The 21,517-nt window shown below is 37.8% G+C and overlaps 1 protein-coding gene and 2 long non-coding RNA genes across 3 annotated transcripts in view; all 3 read right to left on the reverse strand.

The window, feature by feature from the left end:
• The window catches only part of LOC144644847 (uncharacterized), a 66,059-nt gene extending 49,252 nt beyond the window's left edge, over positions 1 to 16,807 (reverse strand). The window contains exon 1 of the long non-coding RNA XR_013569203.1: positions 16,600 to 16,807. This is a non-coding gene — a long non-coding RNA (uncharacterized LOC144644847). The remainder of the gene's footprint in view (positions 1 to 16,599) is intronic.
• On the reverse strand, positions 341 to 11,449 carry LOC144644795 (astacin-like metalloprotease toxin 2). Its single transcript, XM_078504338.1, has 10 exons — positions 11,315 to 11,449; positions 9,518 to 9,667; positions 8,501 to 8,630; positions 7,837 to 7,931; positions 6,618 to 6,701; positions 5,166 to 5,308; positions 4,767 to 4,842; positions 3,850 to 4,016; positions 3,159 to 3,282; positions 341 to 412 (listed from the first exon to the last, which is right to left on the reverse strand). The coding sequence occupies exons 1-9, from the start codon at positions 11,376 to 11,378 to the stop codon at positions 3,160 to 3,162; spliced, it is 1,032 nt and encodes a 343-aa protein (XP_078360464.1). The 5' UTR covers positions 11,379 to 11,449; the 3' UTR covers positions 341 to 412; position 3,159.
• A 1,481-nt stretch (positions 16,808 to 18,288) lies between the features above and the next one.
• On the reverse strand, positions 18,289 to 19,686 carry LOC144642420 (uncharacterized). The gene is made up of 3 exons (XR_013568727.1): positions 19,495 to 19,686; positions 18,904 to 19,021; positions 18,289 to 18,383 (listed from the first exon to the last, which is right to left on the reverse strand). It is a non-coding gene; the product is annotated as an uncharacterized LOC144642420 (long non-coding RNA).
• Between the last annotated feature and the right edge of the window lie 1,831 nt (positions 19,687 to 21,517).

Below are 21,517 nucleotides of genomic sequence, written 5' to 3' on the forward strand. Positions count from 1 at the left end.
GAGGACGTTTCTTCTCAAAGAACGAGAAATTTTCCCTTGAACGTTCTTCAAGGCTTCACGAAGAAGGAAAATAATAGAGTACACAAGTTTCATTCTCGATCGCCATGTTTTTTTCACCCAGGCTCTTCGCGGTGTAATCAAAATGGAATTTTCAAAAGGAACAGCTTCTTTCCGTTCCATTTACGTGATGAAAAAATTGCACTGTTCCATTTGTCGAAAAATTCTCACCGAAAATTCCATGTAAATGGAAAGCGCCCCTGGGTTTTACAAAATGAGAAGACGGTAAGCTGGGATCACGGTTAATGAGATATTGAATAATGTAACCAAATGAAACAAGTGATTCTATTTTGTAGCTTTATTTTTATGTAAGACTTGAACATTGCCTGTAACAGCTTCGTTGAACACCAAACACCTGTAAAAATAAAACAAAAGCATATTGTTAGGGCTCAGCGTCGGTTTCATTCTCATTAGGGAGTTTTAACGTATTTTTCTATCTTCGAAATTTTTCCTCTCAAGAATGAAACCATAAACGTTTGGCATGCCCTCGAAACACCAACGTTGATCGGTCAAACCACCAAAACTGATTTACATTATAACTGTATTATACAAGATGCCTACCACATAAACAACAATAATTTAATAATTTCATGAAACATTTTTCTGACTATCAGTAAAATTGCCTGTGAAACATTTTTTATCATATATATAGCGAGAATTTTAAGCAATAAACCTTGCAAATAGAATTCTATATTTGCTATATTTCACATGTGAAAAAAGCGATACGTCCAATCAGCTTCACGTATAGCTTTCTTCACATGTGAAAAATATAACCAATCAGCGTCTAGAGTGGAACGCCTTAACCAATCACAGCGGAAGAATTCAAATGGTTTCCAACGAGGTTGAGAAAGCGAGCCGCAAGTTTGCTCCCGACGGCAGTTTATGTTTTGAAAACATGGCTACACGTTTTCTTCCTTTACAAAAGTTTAGCTTTTAAGAACTTAATGGAAATGCAAGCCAACAGAAACACGCTAAGCAAAACCTAAAGAATACAGCAGTGATAAAAATCATTCTTCAAAGGCGAAGCGAAGACAGGCGAAGGCGAAGTGTCGATAAGTGAAAGCGAAGACAAGACTTTCATCGGAACTAACAACACATCTGCCATCGCTAGAAATCGCGGACATTGAAGTCGGCGAATTTTGATGTATCTTACATTAAGCGCTCACGAAACTTGGTAATAGCCGCTGACTCGAAAGCCTGACTTTGGGCTCATACACATCTACGATGATACACAAAAATGCGGCCTACACAGAGAAATATTTTGTGAAGTAGGAAAACCACTGGTCAAGAATATTGCCTGATAATAAAACTGGAGGAAAAGATCTTTCAAACGATGGCTTTTGCGGCAAAATTGGAGCAAAGACAGCTGAAATATCGTAGCTCAAAGACAGCGGATTTTGGGAATTTAACGTGGACTGCCGCCGTGTGTTTACAGTATGCGATTTTTTGTGGTTTTCTAACGGCAAAGATACAAATGAAATCTAATCGGAAGGAGATGATAATCTTTTGGTGAGTTAGATTCGTGTTTAGTTTTATTAAATCTGCTTGCACATTTTTTCGATCACATTCAGTTTGCCGATAATCCCTGTTTATAAACTTTAAGTTTTCGGTTTTCGCCATACATTCCTTCTCAACGCCTTATAATTGTGGTCTCAAAAACTGTTCGCAGAAAACTTTCATGAATACAAATGAAATTCGAAGTCTGCACTTCAATTCTTGTACAATGTTGTTCTTAATACACCAGTCTATTGTGTTCCGCTTGCACATTTTTACATTTGTTAATTTGTCAAGAAATATTTAATAAAACATTTCATTCTCCATACATTTTCTTTGTAATCCTTGCGTTCGCTTCTTCGGTCAATGCACCGCAGGACATACTATTCGCGGACTCGGAGGTCCGCGATTTCTGGAGATGGGACTTTCTAAGAATATTCAGACACTTTTGGGATCGTCTTGGTTAAGTAAACTGTATTTTTAATCTGGATTTACGTGGTAATTATTGTTTAATTAACCGACTCGTTGTGTTGCCACAATTTGTTCACAATCCGCCAGTTGATTCGCCAGTAGTTTATTCGCTTGTGGCGAAGTTTCCTCGATGCGATACGAAGTTTTAAACGTAAATGTAACGCAGTGTGTTTAATTAAATAAAGTTTTTGTCTAGGAGAGTTTGTCGCCAGTATTTTTTTCTTTTTACATGTATATTATTGAAATAGCGAATTCGCTTGTATAAAGCTATGTGCATTTTCAGCTTTGTTTTCTCGCGCCGTTAACTACAGATGTTGTATGTCAAAGGTTTTAAACTGGAAAAATTGGCGTAAAGTGTTGAATGGTTGAATTCTCGTTATATATATAATAAACAAATTACAGCATAGAAAGTGCTTTGTACGGATTTTTATTCACACGTTGCAAAACTTTGGAAAACTCACTCGTTCGCTACGCTCACTCGTTCGTTTTCCCAAAGTTTTGCAACTCGTGAATATAAATCCGTACGGCGCACTTTCTATGAAGTAATCTATATATATGGGCACATTTGCCAGTAACAGAACTAATAAAAAAGACTAGAAAAGCATTTCCCAAATTTACTACATTTCGCATCACATGCTGTGTTAAAGTCTCCGCACACGTGGAACACGTCGTAGGGACATGTTGCAGCAACATGTAGCAGCGACAAAATAATGTGTTGTTCACACTGAGGGGACATGCAGCGGGGACGATTTTGCGGCAGTTTTGTCCCTGCGGCTTGTTGCACAGAATTATACGAATACGACATGTCTCGCTACATTTTCTTGCGTATGTACACATTGTGATTTTGTCGCTGCTTCATATCCCCTCAGTGTGAGCAACACAAGATTTTGTCGCTGCTACATGTTGCTGCGATTTGCCCCTGCGTCTTGACGCCACGTGTGCGGAGACCTTTAAGGAAGAGGGCTGGTTGGTAATATTACTTCAACTGCAGGTTGAAGCTAATAGCGCCGACGAAGACAGGTCGGCGTGGTCTTGCACCGTCTTCAGATCCTTTCCCGAGACCAGACTTGCGCAGAAAACGTGCATGGTTAATTCTCAGTATATTTTAGATTAAAATCAAGGTTAAATTAAGTTACCTTACGATGCACACTTGTATTTGACGTGGATATATTTGGATGAGATAACTGCACACGGGTTTCCATACACATCATTAGATGCATGAAGCTCACAGGTGTCTTTCCCATCACAAGCTTTTTTTATCTGTAATTAAACAAAATAAATTAGTTGTTTAATTCATAAGAAATCTTCTTCCTTGTACGATGGCTTAATTTTTTATTACCATCAGCTTCGTAAAGTCAACTCTCCAAAAGGCGGACACGCCCGGGGCGTCGTTAAGTGTTCGTTATAGCGAGAGTCCGGAATAGCGGGAGCCATTTCCAGTCAAATCTCTTTCGCCGGGGATCTCAGTTTTGTCCGTAATAGCGAGCTGAAGTGTCCGCAGTAGCGGGGTGTCCGCAAGGCGAGAGATGACTGTATAGCTTTCTCCGATCAGGAAAATATGTGCAGAATCCGATATGATACCGTAGGTTATGAAAGGTTTAACCGAGCGGGATTTGGGTTAGCAAACGATAAAAAGGCATGCATCTTGCCTGTTCTGGTATCTCGTACAACGAGCGAAAGGCGGTTGAAGTGAACAGATAAAATTGAAAGCGAACATGGCTGGAGCAGTTCTAATGTTTTCGTGTAGTATTCCGGTGCGCTCAGCCAATAGGCACTTTTAAGAACCCTGTGGTGTGATAAAAATGGTCTTCAATAACGTTACCGTACCTTAGCTTCCGACCCTTTGGCTTCACAGTTAGTGTTCATCCCGACTCCACATTTAAACATCTGTTTTCTTCCATAGTAAGCACGTGTAATCTTGATCTTCCTTCCACCGTAACACGTGATTGTACCCCTGCTGTTCTGACAGATGAACTTTTCGTACGTGTACGAATCTAGTGACAGATCGAAAATGTCTTTTAAGAAAGTTTTTAGTACTATTTAATCAGACAATAGTCTACACATTGTGGTTTCATAACAGAGAGAGGAACCTCAAAGGAAATCAGCTGTGTAAGAGGTCACCGGGACTCTAAATCACTGATGCAAATCTTCTGTTTTACTTCTTTTAAAATTGTCTTAAGCTGCGACTGACTAACTTCTGACTTTTACTGACTACTAACTTCAACCTCGAAGGTTCATCAATTATATAGCTGTATTGAAGACATGTTTGGGTACGATTCTCGGTGACCTCGGAAATATTGAGACAATTCTGAAACTTAGACACTTCTTGTGTGAGCAAAATCTTGAATAACCTTAGACTATAAACTCGTAACCAAGAAACCTTAAAAAAAACGACACAAGCTTCGAAGCACTAACCCAAACATGACGAAGCTAAGCTAAGGGCTCTTATAAGATAAACTACTTGAAACCTTGGTGTGGGCTATCGGGCCCTGAAATCACAAGACTCGTACGGAAGCAACAAAATGACAAAAAAAGGCAATGAACCAAAAAAATTAATTTTTAAATGATAATTGTACGCTTCACAACTTGTTATCAATCCTTGTAAACACTGTTACTAACCATTAACTCTAGCTCACTTGCATATCCCATTTTCCGCTATTTTCTTTTCAGGCACAAGCGCACATGCTTAGTACCAAACAATTTTTCATTGCAGTTAACTAAAGCTAGTTTGTTTTCACACTAACCAGACGGGCAGTTGTAATGTAAATTCACTTGTTGAATGTCGATGTCACTTAGTGTCTCCCAATGCCCAATCGTCACCTGTATAAAAGTTCAACAACTTAAGTTAGCTGTAAAAAAAATCACATCTTCATCCTTGCACTCGTAAAAAGAACTCAGCTTAAAACGAAGAGAAAATATCCATATCCCAAATTTCATTTTGTAAAATGATTGAAAAACGAACAGTACACATAAATATAATGGTCAATAGGTTTCATTTGATTGGTCGCGAACAGGGGTTTTATCCACAGCGTTAAAATTACAGATTTAAAACAACTGTTTAGCGAAAGGGCTGACTTAAAAATCTGGTTTTTTTCTATTCAACGAAGAAACAGGTAAATAAATTATGTGAATTCCTGGCTTACTCCTGGGTCGTTTGGAACCAATGTTTTCTCGTCGTTTTTGGAAGCGAACCCATCTCCGTAGTGCATAATACTGGAGTAGTCATATGGAGTCACAAACGAACTAGGATCACTGTCGTTTTGTTTTGTGAAGTCCCAGCCACGCCCTAAAAAGAAATCAATATAAACCATAAATACCACATCACACCATTCTGAGGGTCTGAATGGGGTACCTTGATAACACTAAACACTTAATATTTTGGCTCTGTATTAAACATGAAACAGTTAAATTTTAGGCATTTTAACACTAACAGTAAAATATTCACTGTAACAGTAAATTCTATCCAACAAGAAACAAAAAACGGCTCAAAAATACCAATTTAATTTTGTTTAGTATATCAAGAAGTTTTCGGCCATTTTCCGACGATTCCCGATCATATATTTCGGAAGATTTCTGAATACAGTCGAAGTTTCCAGGAAACTGACGAAGATTTCCGAATAATATCGAAGATGACCAAAGACTACCGAAGGTTTCCGAGGAGACGCATATCAAAGGCTCAAAGTTCATGAGTGATTTTATTACCGAGTTTTGAAGAGCAGATAAGATTTTACAATGCTTAAAGACTATGGATTTTTCACGAAAAACCCTCCAAATACTTAACAGTATTTTCTCCGGAAACAGTAAACATTAAAAAATTGGCCGGTTTAACACTAAACCCCATTCAGACCCTCCATTCTGTTCCCAAGTTTAAACAATAAAACTTTTTGCTTGGTTTACACACTGCTGTTTAAATTTGGGATCAGATTTAAATCTTATATGGCGACCAACTACAGAGATCAAAGACGAAATAGTTTTATAGTCGTTTATATTTACAACAAAAAATTGAAGGTAAATGCAAATGAGGCATTTTCTAATCGAGATGCCTAAGAATGCCAAAGTGTGTCTCACCAGGTGCATAAATTAAACTTAAACTTGAACTTAAGCTTTATTATTTGTTTTTGATATATTGTACAGTAACCCGAGTTGAAGAGATATCTTCTTCACACGTTTAACTCTTCTCAACGGCACTCAAGAGACATTTAGCATTCGACAAAAATATTCCAAACTGATGAAAATTAGATTGCGAGTTGTTGAAAAAATAATCGCTAAATTCCTAGTTGTCGAAAACTAGAAAGTTTTAATTTTCTCTTTTAGAAAAGAGGAACTCGCTTGGTTATCGACAGCTAAAAGTTTAGCATTTTGTTGTCGACAGCTCGCCTCACACACTACGTTTTTTTTGTTGTCGCTCACATTTAGCTGTCGATAACTAATATTTCCCACGCCGACCACTAAATGTCTAGTCTGCGGAGGTCAAAATTGATTTTTGAGAACAACCGAACCCAGGCTTAATATGTTTTTTTTTTCAGTATTTTAGCTTTCTTTCACCTTGAAAATTACTTTAAACATCAGTACTAAAGACAAATGTTCCATATAACCTTCTTTGATGTTTTCCCACTTGACTGTCACGTAGTCATCACGGTCTGGACGCGTGTGCTCGTGTAAATAACCAATCACGTGACCTAGTTTGAAAGAAACAGTGTATTATAGAAACAATCAGTATTTTCTGCTCCGCGCGCCGTGTAGCCTCCCACGCAGTCGTTCTTAGATCGCCCCTAAGAACGACTGGGTGGAAGGCTACGCGCCGTGCAGATGAATAAGCAATTTTCGAGTTACCCTTTGCCTTTGTTTCAAAACGAGTCTACCTGCGAAACCATTCAAATGTAATAAGTTTAATATGCATGAACATGGACCTGTAGGTGAAACGTATTTTTACATGAAGGGTTTCGCACGTAGACTCGTTTTGAAACAGAGGCAAAGGGTAACTCGGAAATGGCCTATTAAATCTATCAATATGACTGTTTGCTCAAGTGTTCTAGATTTTTTTCTGTCTGGACCACTCTCACAGATCAACCTTTCAAGTGGCTTACCATAAAAGCTGTTAATCCCCCGCTTTTTTAGCCCCCTCTCAATAAACCCCATTTATTATGAACCAAAAACAAACGAGGGTGGTTAAGATTTGGGAAGATTAAGCCGGATCCTGGAAAACGGATTGGAAAAATTCAAAAGGTCCCCACTAACTTGCACACTGAGCAAGCTTGCGTAAGAACACTGAATAACGCAAAAGCTTTATAAACCCCCCTCTCCCCGGAAGGTATTTTTTCTCAAGATCTTTTAAAAGCCGCAAATAAATGATGATGATGATGATGGTGATCAAAAGGGTGGGTGAAACGAATCATATGTCAGTTAGTGTGCACGAAGATGAAATAAGTGCTCTTAAGTACCACATGAATAGCTTGAAAAGCGTAAAGTTTTCTTGTTTTCCTGTTCATAAAGTGCCATGATCTGCCATCCAGAGAAGGTACGGGGTGGTTATTACAATATTACGTATTTGGTTTTTCTATCTAAAAAATCTTAAGTATTATTTTTTTAATTTAACGGTTATTCTGCACATGGAAAAATGTATAAGTCTTAGTAGTATTAAAAGTAAAAAAGAGTTAAAATTGATTTGTACATAAACGGTAACGTTGCTTACTGAAGTTGATACAGGCTTTCAGTTTTCTGTCACTGATCAGTAAGTTTTTAGAGACCTTTTCAACTACTAGTTGTTATGAATAGGGTGCAACATGAGCAGGTAAGAAACACCAATGGACTAACCGAGCTCGTGAAGGATCATGCCATGCCACCAACATCGAGGAGCGAGCAGGAGTCGGTACACACTGCCTGTGTAACCTATGTCGGTCGCGGCACAACTGAAAACAGTAACAACCATGCCAGACCTTAGCAATGACATCACTGTTGTACACTTATTTTAATGTAAGTTCTGATAATTTAGTGGCACATTACGATAAAATATCCTAGTTTGTGATTTCTTTATTCAAATGACCTGCCTTTGTTTCACTGTATCGATACTGTAAGGGGAATCTTTATGATTACCGTTTTTGCATTCTTTGGGAGTGAATAAGGTACATTGAAAGAGTCTCACGCCCTGTCCCTAAAAGGGAAGCTTCGAGCCAGGTGGCCTATACTGCCGAAGCTTATCCCGGTTTCGATAGCAGTGGCTAGGAATATTTCTACTCCTCCTGGATGGGATGCTAGTCCATCGCAGGGTACCCACCATTATTATTTTGCCGGTACCCAATTTTTATTTTTTATTATACATATCATTTTTGCAAACAATTTATTTTGTCTTTCCAGGCCCTGCAAACAATTTTTTTCAATATTTTTCATCCCCTCCCCCCTCCAAAAAAATAATGGTCCGTCCCTAAGCGCCTGAGTACAAAGCAGATCATGCCCACATAAATTATCATAAATTACTTACACTTCTCTGTCGTTGTTAACAATCAGAAGATAGGCTTTTTCGTTGGATCGTGGTACAAATTTCACACAAGATTTATCCATCCATTCTTTCATAGCTCCAGCGATAGCATCTCCTGCTTTAACACTCTTTTCTTTAACATTCAATAGATAAACACAATTTTAATATTAAAAATTAGCAGAAAATCCTGAACCGCTAATGTTTAGCGATTGGTCGACTGATGGTAAACATTAGGATATTTAACTATAAAAGACTTGATCATTTAAGTATGCGCAGTTCCTTTCAAACCAACCTTCACGGAGCTTGAAACAAAAAATTACTCATGCGCAAGTAAACATTACGGCATAAAAACTGGAAGCGGGCGAAAGAGGGATTCTTATTCCTGAAAGGAAAGACGAATACGAGCAACGGCTTTGAGGAAAGGAAGAAAATACAGCTCTTACTCAACATAGAAACGTTCAGCATTTCCATCGCTATTCTGTGGTAAATTCTGTCCGAATGGAGTGAGACTACATCGTGTGTCAATTTTTCTGTCTTAAATGTTATTAAAATACACTCTTTTTATTTTATAAGAATATCGAGGTTGAATTTTGCGAATTATTAAGAATATTTTAAGAATAAACCCGAGGCTGAGATTTTAAAAAGAATATAATTTTGAGTTGAAAATTTGTAAATACAATGCAACTAAATATGTGTTTAATTTACTGAACCGTACAAAACTTTTAACTAGCCAATAAATCGATAATAACCTGCACTAGCCAAATCTTCGATGCTTATGACAGTTCGACGAACGGTACAAAAATTGATACCGCAAAACATGCTTAAACGGAAATGTCAAACGTATTATCTAAGAATGTTCATAAGCAAATTTTCAGCCTAAAACCGGCAGAAAAGTAAGAATATTTATCCTGGGTCGAAAAAACAGTATTCTTATAAAATAAAAAGCGTGTATCTGTAGACGGTAAGCGTGGAACACGAAAGCATAGCTTATATTTTTTGTTCCAAAGCTATCAGTCCTACCTAGAGAGCTGTGCACCACAAAAGGGATCTTGCCATCAGGCCACTGTCGGCCTGGTGTAAAGCCTCGTTTCTGTCCATGGGCCCCAGTCTTTAACTCCTTGTATTCGTGTGGCGTTAGAAGCAAGTCTCCTTCATACAGTCGCCTTTTATCTGGAATATTCATTTACCAAACATGTTAACGTCGTAACAAGTTTTCGCGTGGGGATAATATTTAGAGCTCTTGTAATAATTGAAATAACAACAAATCAAAAGCCCTTTGGGCTTAGTGTCTCGTGCTAATTTGTTATTCTTGCAAGTCTTTGGTCAACTCTATTTTTTATCAAGTCATTTGACCATATAGGTATTTGAACATTAAGTCATGCATTTGAACATAAAGATACATTTTGTTGCTTAACAAAAGTTGCGTTATATTGTAGCGTGACATTCACAACATGATATAGGATACTCGTGCCACTCGTGACCTGCAATTGATTGATATGGAGTGACAATACTCCAAGTCACTAAATGCCGCAAAACCCAGAGCAAGGTGCTGGATAAACAGACTTCGAGCTGACTATCACCTCCCAGGGTCGCCTTGGAGGAAGGGACAGTAAACTTGAAACGAGACCAAGTTAAATCTCAATCCATTGAATTTCTTACCTTATTTCTATAATTTACTTTTTCTTCGAAGATTTTAGCAGTATTGTTATCTTTCTCAAATAAAGGTTTGCTTGATTAATTGATTTGACATCAAGGAAAAAAACAGTGTTTGACAAACCTCCATTGAAGAGCTTCAGATGGATTCTTTTTTTCTAATTAAAATATCACACAGGCACTAACGAACATCCCTGAAAAGTTATGACGTAATGATCATAAGCCATGTTGCTTAGCAACTTCGATGACGAAAACCACAGACTCATTTTCAATTCTTGTACGGGATTTGGGGCGGGACGCACCTTTCGGAGGGCTTTACTGAAAGGATTGGTCGAAAGGAACAATGACCCTAGCCCAACCTCGTTCCCAGGGCTCTTCCCTTGGTGATTTGGAACGGGCCGTTTCAAATCACCAAGGGAAAAGCCCTGGGAACGAGGTTGACCCTAGCCCTTAAAATAGAAGAGGTGCGTGAAATATGGAGCGAATGAAGTTACAGATTCCGCAGAGGTGCCTGACTTCTGTGCGATTTAGGATTCACCCTCAAATTGTACGGGTAGTTTCCTATCGGATTTTTTTTTATTTGACTCGGGTCAGTCACTAGTAGTTCCAGGCGAAGGACTTCACCATGAAACCCATTGAAGTACAAACAAAGTACAAACAGATCAACCGGATACGAACGAGAGACAGAAATAAAGCCTATTGTTAAATATCCAACTTAAATACTTCAGAAAGCTTCCTTTCGAGTTACTTCGAGGTTCATCTTGTCTATACAAGCAAAAATAAAAATATTTTTTGTCATATCAGTTTATAATTTTACAATTTTGTGTAGGGCCAAAATATGACCCCCTATTTGTCTTATTCATTAATATAGAACAATAAGGGAAACATCAATTTAAAAAAATACATTAAGTTCCGTGGAAAATCTTCTTCCGAAACTATTTTGTAGTATCCTTTCTGAAAATTTTGGCGAAGCTTTGAGGATGAGACATATTTCTTTGCCGTTTTGTAGAATTCATTTTTTCACAATTTAGGGTCTATGTAGAGCAGGGAGTGTCTTTGAATTAGCAATCTTCTTTGTATCGAACTTTTATCTTTCATTTATAGAGAAATTATCAGATCCTCTGTTATTTCTCCGAGCTATCTATTCATGAACATTGCACATACCTTTGGCGTTGCCCAGTAAAACCACAAAGGTGGCTAAAAATGCGAGCGCCCAAAGCAGTTTCATTGCAAAAAATTTTTAGAGCTCTCGTAGTTTGATCCTTTCCAACAATAAATGGACAACAAAGTGATTTTCCGACTGTAATTACAAGAGTCTTTATCCCTCGCTTTATGAGCGTATAAATGACAAGTTACGGGTGAATGTATAGAAATGGTACTTGGAACCTAGTTAGCCATGAGACGGCGTTTCACTCTAAATTACAATGTTCAAATTAAAATAACTTGAAGCTATGAAGTTTTTATAAAGTTCGCCAATAAATTAGTTTACTTCTGGTAAATATCGCCTAAGTAAATTTTGTTAAACACTATATATACTAATAAACACCCCATTTTAAATCATTGTTCTGTCAAATAAGACTCGCATACATTAAAATAGCGAAGGATTTTAATGTTTGTGGTTTTGATTTGAGCGTAAATATAAATTGTCAAAGTATTTTCAAGCCGTAATTTTTGCGGAAATAATAAAAACGCTGCGCTACAGTAAGCTTGAGTTTTTTCTTTCATCTTTTCATTTAAATCTAATTGTTGTTGTTAAGCCTGCCCTTTGAAATCATGTATAATTCATTGTGGTTTTTCAACCAGTTGAAATAATTTCTTCTGGTCGACCACTCATTCAACCTTATATTTTCTTCTTAATTATTTCTAAACGCCTACAAGATAGGACTAACTGCCCTTCTTTTTTATTCGGAGTTTGCAGGGACTTATGCTTAAGCACACCATATCTCTAATAACATAGTGAATATTAAAGGTAAGCCCTTTAGATTTTTGCCTAATGGTGGCACACTTAGGCCGCTTATAATTACACACTATCCGCTATTCGCATGTAAACCTGGAAGAGAACAGAGAAAAGAAACGAAAGTTACATTGTACGATGTTTTCATCGTCTAACTAACAAAACTATCGTTTCTAAAATCCAGTGCCCCCAATGAAACACACCTGGGGACCCTGCTATCTCAAACTCTTAAAGGAAAAGAAAATTTGTACGAGATAGTGGGGTTTCAAAATAAGTGGCTTGGCATATTTTTACAGTATAACAATGGCTAATTCTTGTGTGAAATCGAAAGAACGGGAAGGAGTGAACGTTTTTTTTTTGTGAAACGAACTTGCAAAGATTTGTTATGTTGAAATACGACTACCATGATGCATCGCAGGAAAGTTACATTGAGAGAAGTGTGCATTGGTGTTCTGTGCGCTGAGTCAATACGTTATTGTGGTGTTGATAGAAGATAGTAGGGTGGCCCAGAAGGGTCAAACACAAATAAAAAAGAAACACAAATTAAAAAAAGAAATCACAAATTGAAAAAAAAATCAAAACGCAAATAAAAAGCAAAACGCAATTCAAAAAGCGAAACGCAAACAAAAAGCAAAACGCAAATAAAAAGCGAAAGGTTGTCTTAAATCCAACAGGACGTGTTGACCGACCCGTCTTACACGGTCCAGACCGCATCGGCTTCTGCCAGTACTTACATGGAACCGTTTGGAACCGATCAGGACCGCGGTTCCAGAAGGGTTCCGTGCAAACAGAGAAGGCCTTTTTGCGGACCGGATCCGTTTGGAACCGGTCGTGTGTAAACACAGCCTACTGATCGTCGAGCCCTGTTGGCACAAACTACAATCTCGAGCCCAGAGTGAGCCCCGGCTCCGTGATCCGTCAGCGGTTGGTCAGCGGTAGGGTCGCCGGGACTCACTCTGGGAAACTGAATAATAATTCAGTGTCTTACTGGTCCTCACAGAACAATAGAAATCAACACGGAAGTCTGAAAATCTTCCCCGGAAGTAAACCAAACCGGAAACCCTGCAAAACATTTTTTGTTTTCCATTGTCAAATGTTCAGGTGTATCACCTTAATTTTGTAAAACACCTAAGAACTCGTCATATGGCGCTACATGTATGAAGTATTTTCTAATTCTACCATTCTTTTTGAACTCAAAAGATACCTTGAATAAAAAAGGACTTCCTTTAAGCGTCGATTCTGAGCGGAGTTTTAAAACAACAACCAAGGCGTCACCAAGGACAAGGTCGATTGAAAACTCAGTTTATAGTTGACTTACAAATCTCGCTAGAACTACTGTTTTCTTTCAAATCTCCGTTACGATTGAAAAACTGAATATCGCAGACAGTGCTCGATTCAAAATAATAACTAATAAAGCAGAATTTGAACATTACGCGTTGTTGTTTTGCTGAAAAAAGGAATTGTACAATTTTGTGCACGTGAATTGCGTGAATGTGTGCACGAGCTGAGTCGCCGAAATGCTAATTACACCTTTTGAATAGCGTTGACCGATGTGGCCTTTAACGTCTTTATAAATATTACCGCTATTTGACGAGGAAAAAATTATTTGCTCGAAAACATGCAATCTATCATGAAAAGATGCGCTGTCAGCGAGAAGCCTTTGAAATATACGAAAGTCGCCAAACAAAAATTTTTATCAACAGAACAATAGCTTGTCCGTGCGTTGTGCATTATGTAAATTTCTTCACTGTCGTCCGCAAAACAACAACGAACACATGCACAGTCAGGCGGAATCTTGGAAGGCAAACAAGATCTTTGATTTAAAACCATTATAACAGTATGCACAAGAAAGAGACTAACGGAAATCAAAACACCAGACGCTCTTTTGTTGACTCTCTCTTTTGTTAACTGCAGAACGTTTTTGTTACTTTTGTTGCTTCGATAAACACCAGTTCTGTCAATACTGTGTTAGAAATAGTTCAACTTTCTCGATTTACTTCCGTTCTGGGAAATTTACTTCCGCTTAGACCTGAGAGCATGCGCAATAAAAACCGGAAGACCAAGGTTCTACCTGAAATCGACCTGAAATTGATCTGATCGATTCCAGTTTCCCAGAGTCCGTCCCGTACCGCTGACCGACATAGACGGACTCTGGGCTCGAGATTGCACAAACTACTGATGAAATCATAGCGTTTACAAACTTTCACAGAAGGAATTATATTATTTTCGTATTCATTAATGCATCGGAATTCAAGGAAACTCGTCATCCAATTTCATTTCCTTTGACTGACAATAAAGGGAGTAAGTGAGCAGGGATGGCGCACTAATGTGGCCTGGGTTCGATTCCCGGTCCCGGCGTCATATGTGGGTTGAGTTTGTTGTTGGTTCTCGTGTTTGCTTCTAGAGCTTTTCCCCGCGTTTTCCGGTTTTCATTCCTCCACAAAAACCAAGAAGTCTAAATTCCAATTTGATTGGGAACAGTGGATAAAGAGACACTTTGTGTGGAAATGCTACTGCAAATTCCCATTTATTTAGTTACATGTATAAATATCTGCACAAAAAGTAGACACAAAAATCCAAATTTTCACGAGCATTTTTTTCGCTTTTAATTAAGGAATCATTTAGGGTCGTTATTACATCATTAGATCAGTTATAACTTTTTCCTGTATCTACTGACATTCCCAGTATAGCTCAAGGTACTTTGCTGACATTCCCAGTATAGCTCAAGGTACTTTGGGGTCAGGCGACACGGGTTTCCAAACACATCGTTTGAGGCGTGAAGCGAGCAGCTATTTTTCCCGTCACACATGAGACGCACCTGAAAAGCAAAAAAAAAAAAAAAAAGAAATGGTAAAATGGAAGTGAAAAACAGAATAAGGAATCTAGTCTGGCGTTTTATATTTTGTAATCCATTTCCATCCTCGCCATCGTTGGTGTCCTTTCGGCTTCATAGCTCAGTTGCATGGAGCGCGCATCGTACCGGTATCGCGGAGGTCAGTGGTTAAAATCCTGTGGAAGCCCTGAATATTTTTTAGCTTCGTTAGTTTTCAATTACTTCATTTGGAAAACCCACTGCAAAGATCGTGTCTTTCTTACATCTATATCTACAGTTCACATAAGAAGCAGTTTATGCACTTTACATGATATCACTCGGTGTTGTGCAATTCCTTTCGGTAGGGCGAACTTTTTTTCTATACTCAATTTACCCTGTGGACTGCTTAAAGCGAGCGATTTACTTGCTTACCGTCGTGTGAGAGGCAATAGAGATACACTTAACGTTGAGACCAATTCCGCACTTTAAGAGATGTCTTCTGCCGTAATTAGCGAACAATAGATTGATCGTTTGAGTTCCTGGGCATTTCACTTCTCCTGTTTTGTTTTGGCAGATTGCCGTGTAGTATTTCTTGCTGCTATATCCTAAAAACACGAAAGTGGATCAATAAGGTTAGTAATATTAACTATAGAATCGATAAAGAAACTGACAGAGAAGACTTACAGTTTAGTTCACATCGGTAACGCAGTGGTTATGGGCTCAAATCCTGTTGTAGCTAACGCATCTTTGAAAAATATACTCTTAAAATGTGATGGTGTACATGCACTTCAAGCACCATTACACTTTCAGTAATACTCTTTGTTTGTTTCTTTTTGCAGTATTTCAAAGGCACTCCTAATATACTTTTCATTTTTTTTATCAATTCATATTAAGCTGAATTGACTGTTCGGCGACCTCAGCATAAAGGTATAAACAACGAGAAATAAAGTTATTTTTTTGCCCATTTTGATATAATGCTGATGTGATTGTCTGATCTTGATAAACTGAAATATACGAAAGTAGATCAAAAGAAAATGCGGCATTTACCTCGTGTCAAACAGCTAACAAGAAATACCAGAATCAAACAATTCTTATAGTTGATCATACTGACGCCTAAAGCACATGCATAGACCTTCCCGTCAGAATACCTCAACAAACCACTTCATTTAGTCTTTACTGTGATACATTATTTGCTCGTATAAAATTAAAATTCTTATATTCTTTTGTCCTACCTAAAAATGTTAACAGCTGCCATTTGGAAACAAAAACTCTTCCCAGCTACTAAAGTATAGGAACCGATCGTTTACTCACCTTTTCGGTAGGTTTCTTTGATCAGTCTTTCAGTCGACTTAGCTTTATTTAGCTTTTAGACAGGCTAAACAAAACATACCACATCGAAGTACTGCTCAATAGTTTTCATTCAATTGGCCATGTTCTAGGGCTTTATCCACAGATTAAAAGTTGAACCACCTTGCAGAGCATAATAAACAGTACCTCTGAAAGCACTGCTCAATAGCTTTCGTTTGATTGGTCACACACTTGGATTTTATCCAAAGACTTAAAAGTAAGAACCACCTTGCACAGCATAATAAACAGTACCACATGAATGTACTGCTCAGTAGCTTTTATTTGAGTTGTCACACACTAGGGTTTTATCCACAGACAAAAAAGGTTACAACCAACTTGAGAGTACTGCCAGAAACCCATAAGGGTTGAAACGTGTAACGCGCGCGCACAGCGTTTGAATATTCATTTTGCTAAGTACCATATTTGGAAACACGAGGAATTTGTACGCGAATGCTTTATACACGTAGTGACACACGCAACATAATTTTTGGTTTTACGGTAAGTTGCTTGAATTTCGACCTAAACGCCGTAAATTTCTTACAGAAACTAAAGAAATTCGCAGCGAAGTTCTCCTGACTACTTCATGAAGATGAAAAAGGAGAATTTAACCAAAATTAACTTTATTTAAACAAGCTTGTTCAAAAACAAGATTACGCCATCGAGCGCGAGCTAGTGCGCGCTGTGAATTTAATCCAAATATAGTACTTAGTGATTTTCGTGATTTTCCAAATATGGTACTTAGTGTAAACGAATGTGCAAACGCTTTGTACAATGCGAATCATAGGGAGTTACACGTTTCAACCCTTATGGGTTTCTGGTACTGCTCAATAAATTGAATTTGAATGATAATTATGTAATACAGTAAGGATTTATCCTAGACTGAAAGGTTACAGGAACAACTTGTGACATTGTAATAGCTGCTATTAAAGTTCTCAGCGGTCTGACATACAAACGAAGCGAGAGGGTCATTCCGCATTGTTGACCCTTTTGATATGTTACCCTTTCGCAGTTTCGCCTCGTTCGCATATCTTCTTAACAAAAGAATACATATATTGCGGCTCAGCTGTAATAACAGCTATTAACTTGAGGTGGAATAGCTATTCTTTGATTAGAGAAGAAAAATACGGCCATGATTCACGGAAACTTTAAAAAACCAAAAACTTGATTACAAGGGAATAGCCCTTATGTTTATACATAGTTGCCTCCCTACTCCCCGTTCAGAATTGAATAGTGCCCAAAAATGCGGCTGGAAAAAAAGCTTGAGAAGGTAGATGGCTTCCCGATTCTAACAAAGTTAGCCGCCAAACTATAAACTGGTTGAAAAAGAAAACGATTCTATTTTTAGTCGAGCTATTGAAACCATATCCTTTACTTAGCTGATATCAAACTGACGACCTGACGCAATTTGTATGACGTTGAAAGGGATTCTTCAAAGGGCTACCTTAAAATTCGAAGATAAGCAATTCATGCTGGGCTTATATTTGCTCAACGTTGCCTTTCAAGCCTATTTCTGGGCAGGGCGTATACGTGTCAAAAATCTTTTGGTTCCATTTGGATTGGATGGATGCTGTGTCAAAAAATGTATTTGTGCATATACGAATACCATTTTTTTTTTTTGAAAAAAAAAACTTGCTGAGCATAACGATATGAAACCCAGAACAAGCCCTACAACTGCTCATTTTACAAACATAACACGTCGCTGAGCATTCTCTAACTAAACTTCAAAACAAGCTATACAATAGGGTCTATTTTTCTAACACATGAGCTTATATTCGGGAGGGCTTATTTTTTATTTCTGAAATTTTGGGGTATAATTTTCAGAATTTTCGGAGAATAAATGGATTCCAGCAGCAGGTTTGCAGCAACAAAATGAGGGGGGTTAAACTGCTGCAGACAAGCATCTCAGTGTTTCTTGATGCTATGGAAACCAAAGATAAACGTTGGTTTCGTTGACTAGCTAGGCTTTGAAAAAGTTTTAATGTAAAAAAAATAAAGAATAGCCATTCAACGACAATAAGACAAGCATTTTTCAATATTTGTTTATTGTCTTAAAACGTCTGCAAAGCCGTGATTCACGTTTAACAAACTGAGGCAATTGTATCGCTTCTAATGTCTCGCTCCTGCGTAAAAAAGAAAAAAAAGCAGTTACTTCAGTTAGGTCTACTTATTAGTATTTTAACTGCCAACCAACCAAAAAAAAGGTCAGCTTCGAGCCAAAGTGGCGCATACTGCCGGAGCTTATCCCGGTTTCCTTAGCATTAAGCAGCTAGGAGTATTTCTACCCCCCCTGGATGGGATGCTAGTCCATCGCAGGGTAACCAACCAAACAGACAAACAAATTAATCAGTTAAGAAAATAAAGAATTTAAAAATATAAATAAATTAATAATAAATAAAAAACTTGCAAAATAGATGTTGGTGATTCCTGCGTTAATAACATAAAGTCACTTTTAAATATACCTTTCCCGTTCAAAATTGTCTTGAGCGCGGAGGCAGATTATTTAGAAAAGTAATTCTCATTAAAGAAAGAAGCTAAGTGCAGGTAAATAAACAACGAACGTTCATTTACTTGCTCAATATGAAAAGAGAAACGTAGCTCATTAAATGCAAGATACCTTATCATGTTTAATATAATATTTACCTTAATGACACTGCCAGTATAAAGCGAGATATTTCTTGGTCCAAGAGCACGGGTCACCAAACACGTCATCTGAGGCGTTGACAATGCAGTTGTTTTTCCCGTTACACAGATCGCTCACCTGAAGAGCACATTTTTCTGAATGTCAGTGTGTTGTTTCTCTCTCATAGAATATAGTGAATCATCGTGGTATGAGATATTGAAAGTTTGCACTTTGGCCCCGAGCTTTGGTGGCATGTATCAACTAGGCGTATTACTTCTCCCCCACCCCTAGACCCCCACCCCCCACTCACTTGCCAGCATTTTGTTCTCGGGTGACCTTGACAGTTCAACGTTCACCGGTGCCGATTTACACTCCTGAACTGAAGGCACTGTAAGAGTAAGATGCCTTGTCTACAGAACAAGTTGTGTGGCAAGAGTTCAACGAAATATGGGGGATGAAAGTTCGCTTGAATCAATAGTTTACTCACTCACTCACTCTACTACTTGATAAGAATGTGACATAACAAAACGAATATGCATAGAAAATTGAACCAAACATGGTCTATGATAAGCTGTGAACTGCGACGAATATAAATAAAAAAAAATACTCACAATTTTCAGGGATGTTTCAGATCTACACTTGGTGTTGAATCCCATTCCACATTTGAACACGCGGCTTCTTCCATAATTAGCGAACTTCACTGTTATTGTCTTGGTCCCAGGGCAGCGCAGTATTCCTTTTTTGCCTTCACAGATTGTACCGAAGTACTCGTTCTGATAACCTGCCAAGTTACAAGGACATTCAGTATACGCTTTGCACGAGGCTAAAGCCTTTTGTATTAAACACTGAGAAATTTAAGTGTTTTTTAAGGTAGAGTAGAAACGATGCTTTCATTTTTTTCGAACGCTTAGACTTCGTGTTGGAGCAGGCAGCGAAAACCGATTAAATTTATCCTTAAATTTTCAGTTTTTATGAGCTTTTTCATTTTCTCACGAGCTTAGAATTAACGTACAACCGTCAAGGTTTTTTTTACAAGCACCTAGTGATCACTGAAAAAAAGATAAAAAGAGAGATCACTGAAAGAATCAATGACAAAAGCAACGAACACATGTAACTAGTTTAATAGCTAGCAAATTATATACGCAATGCAAGTGTATGTTTGTTAGAAGGTACAAACCTGAATTAAGCTTAAAATGCCTACGTTTGACGTGGAAAAAATGTTCAAGCAAAAAGCAAGTAACAACAAAAAGAATTACCAGGGTACTGAGCCAGCGAGCAGGCAACGAAGGCCAAAAGTAAAACAGCGCAAAACCTTGCCATCTTCAAAATGGGATTACCGCTATTGATCCCAATCGTAAGTTAAGTATTTTATATTTCCTACAAACAAAAGGAATTGACACATTTTCTGTTTAATTCTCGCTTCGCTGTAGCAGAAACGTTTTTGAATGGAGAAGGAAAGATCTTTGTTCAGCGTGTTAAACATCTGAACAGATTGCTCAAATTCCATTCAGGTATTTCCTTGCGGCAGCTTTTGATTTCAATTGTTTGTGTCCTCATCTGGATTTCTCGTTTCATATTTATTGACTGTCGTGTAACTGTTCATTGTAACATTTCTCAACTCATCACCTTCTTGTAATAGATGCCAAATACCGTTTATTCAAATGATAACTTTCTTTTCGTTTTTTTGTTTATAGCTTTATTTTCCTCAATCTTACCAAATTATATTTACTTTTTTTATATGTTTCTATTTTTCACCTATTCACGGTAATATCTAAAAACATTTCATGTGCATGAACTATTTTTTTACGTTATTTAGTTACATTAACGTATGCTATTCTGACTTGTCTATTCTTTCTCAGATTTACCAGGCCGAAAGATATTAAAAACGTTATGTATAAATTTCTCATATTCAGTTGATTTGCACAGTTAATAAATTTCCCCTCGTGGTCAGGATCCTAGGAAGAGGCAGCGACTGTTCGTAGTCTGTGTTTAATCACTAGTAATAATGTTTGTCGATGTTGTTATTAAACTATAATTTTCAACTCAAATAGAAATCGTTTTCTTTGGTTTGTTCTTTATAAAATACGTATTTTTATTGAGTCTGTCGCCGGTAGCTTGCTTTGTCCAGGCTTACAACGATAGAAGTTTGTACAGCTTGTAATAGCACAAACACAGCCAAGATCAATATTTAAGGAAGCAAGATCACTGCGGGCAAATTACTTTTTTGACCACCATAAAAATTCGATTTAAATTAGGTTTCTGTAGCTCAGGGGTGGGTAATTATCGGAGACGGGACGCTTATTAGGGAAAGAGCACTTATATTTATTTATTCCTCTTCCTCAAACTACAACCGTTTGAAATTTGTTTGTACGGCAGAGCAAACCGTGCTTGAAGCTTGCAACTCTAAACTAGCCAAACAAATCATTAAAATATGTAAAATGTTTAGCCTGCGAATACAGCCGCCTCTCATTCGCGTCCCGCTCTTCGTTGCGGGACGCGAATGAGAGGAGGCTGTATTCGCAGGCTATAAAATGTTTGACATTGGCTTAGAAAAACGTTTATAAAAAAATAAACGCTTTGTAAAAATACTAAAAGATGTCTCGATCTAAAAGCTTAGGTCTTCATCGGTGTTGA

This window comes from Oculina patagonica, chromosome 2, assembly GCF_052425735.1.
Source record: "Oculina patagonica isolate OP01 chromosome 2, crgOcupat, whole genome shotgun sequence".
NCBI lineage: Eukaryota > Metazoa > Cnidaria > Anthozoa > Scleractinia > Oculinidae > Oculina > Oculina patagonica.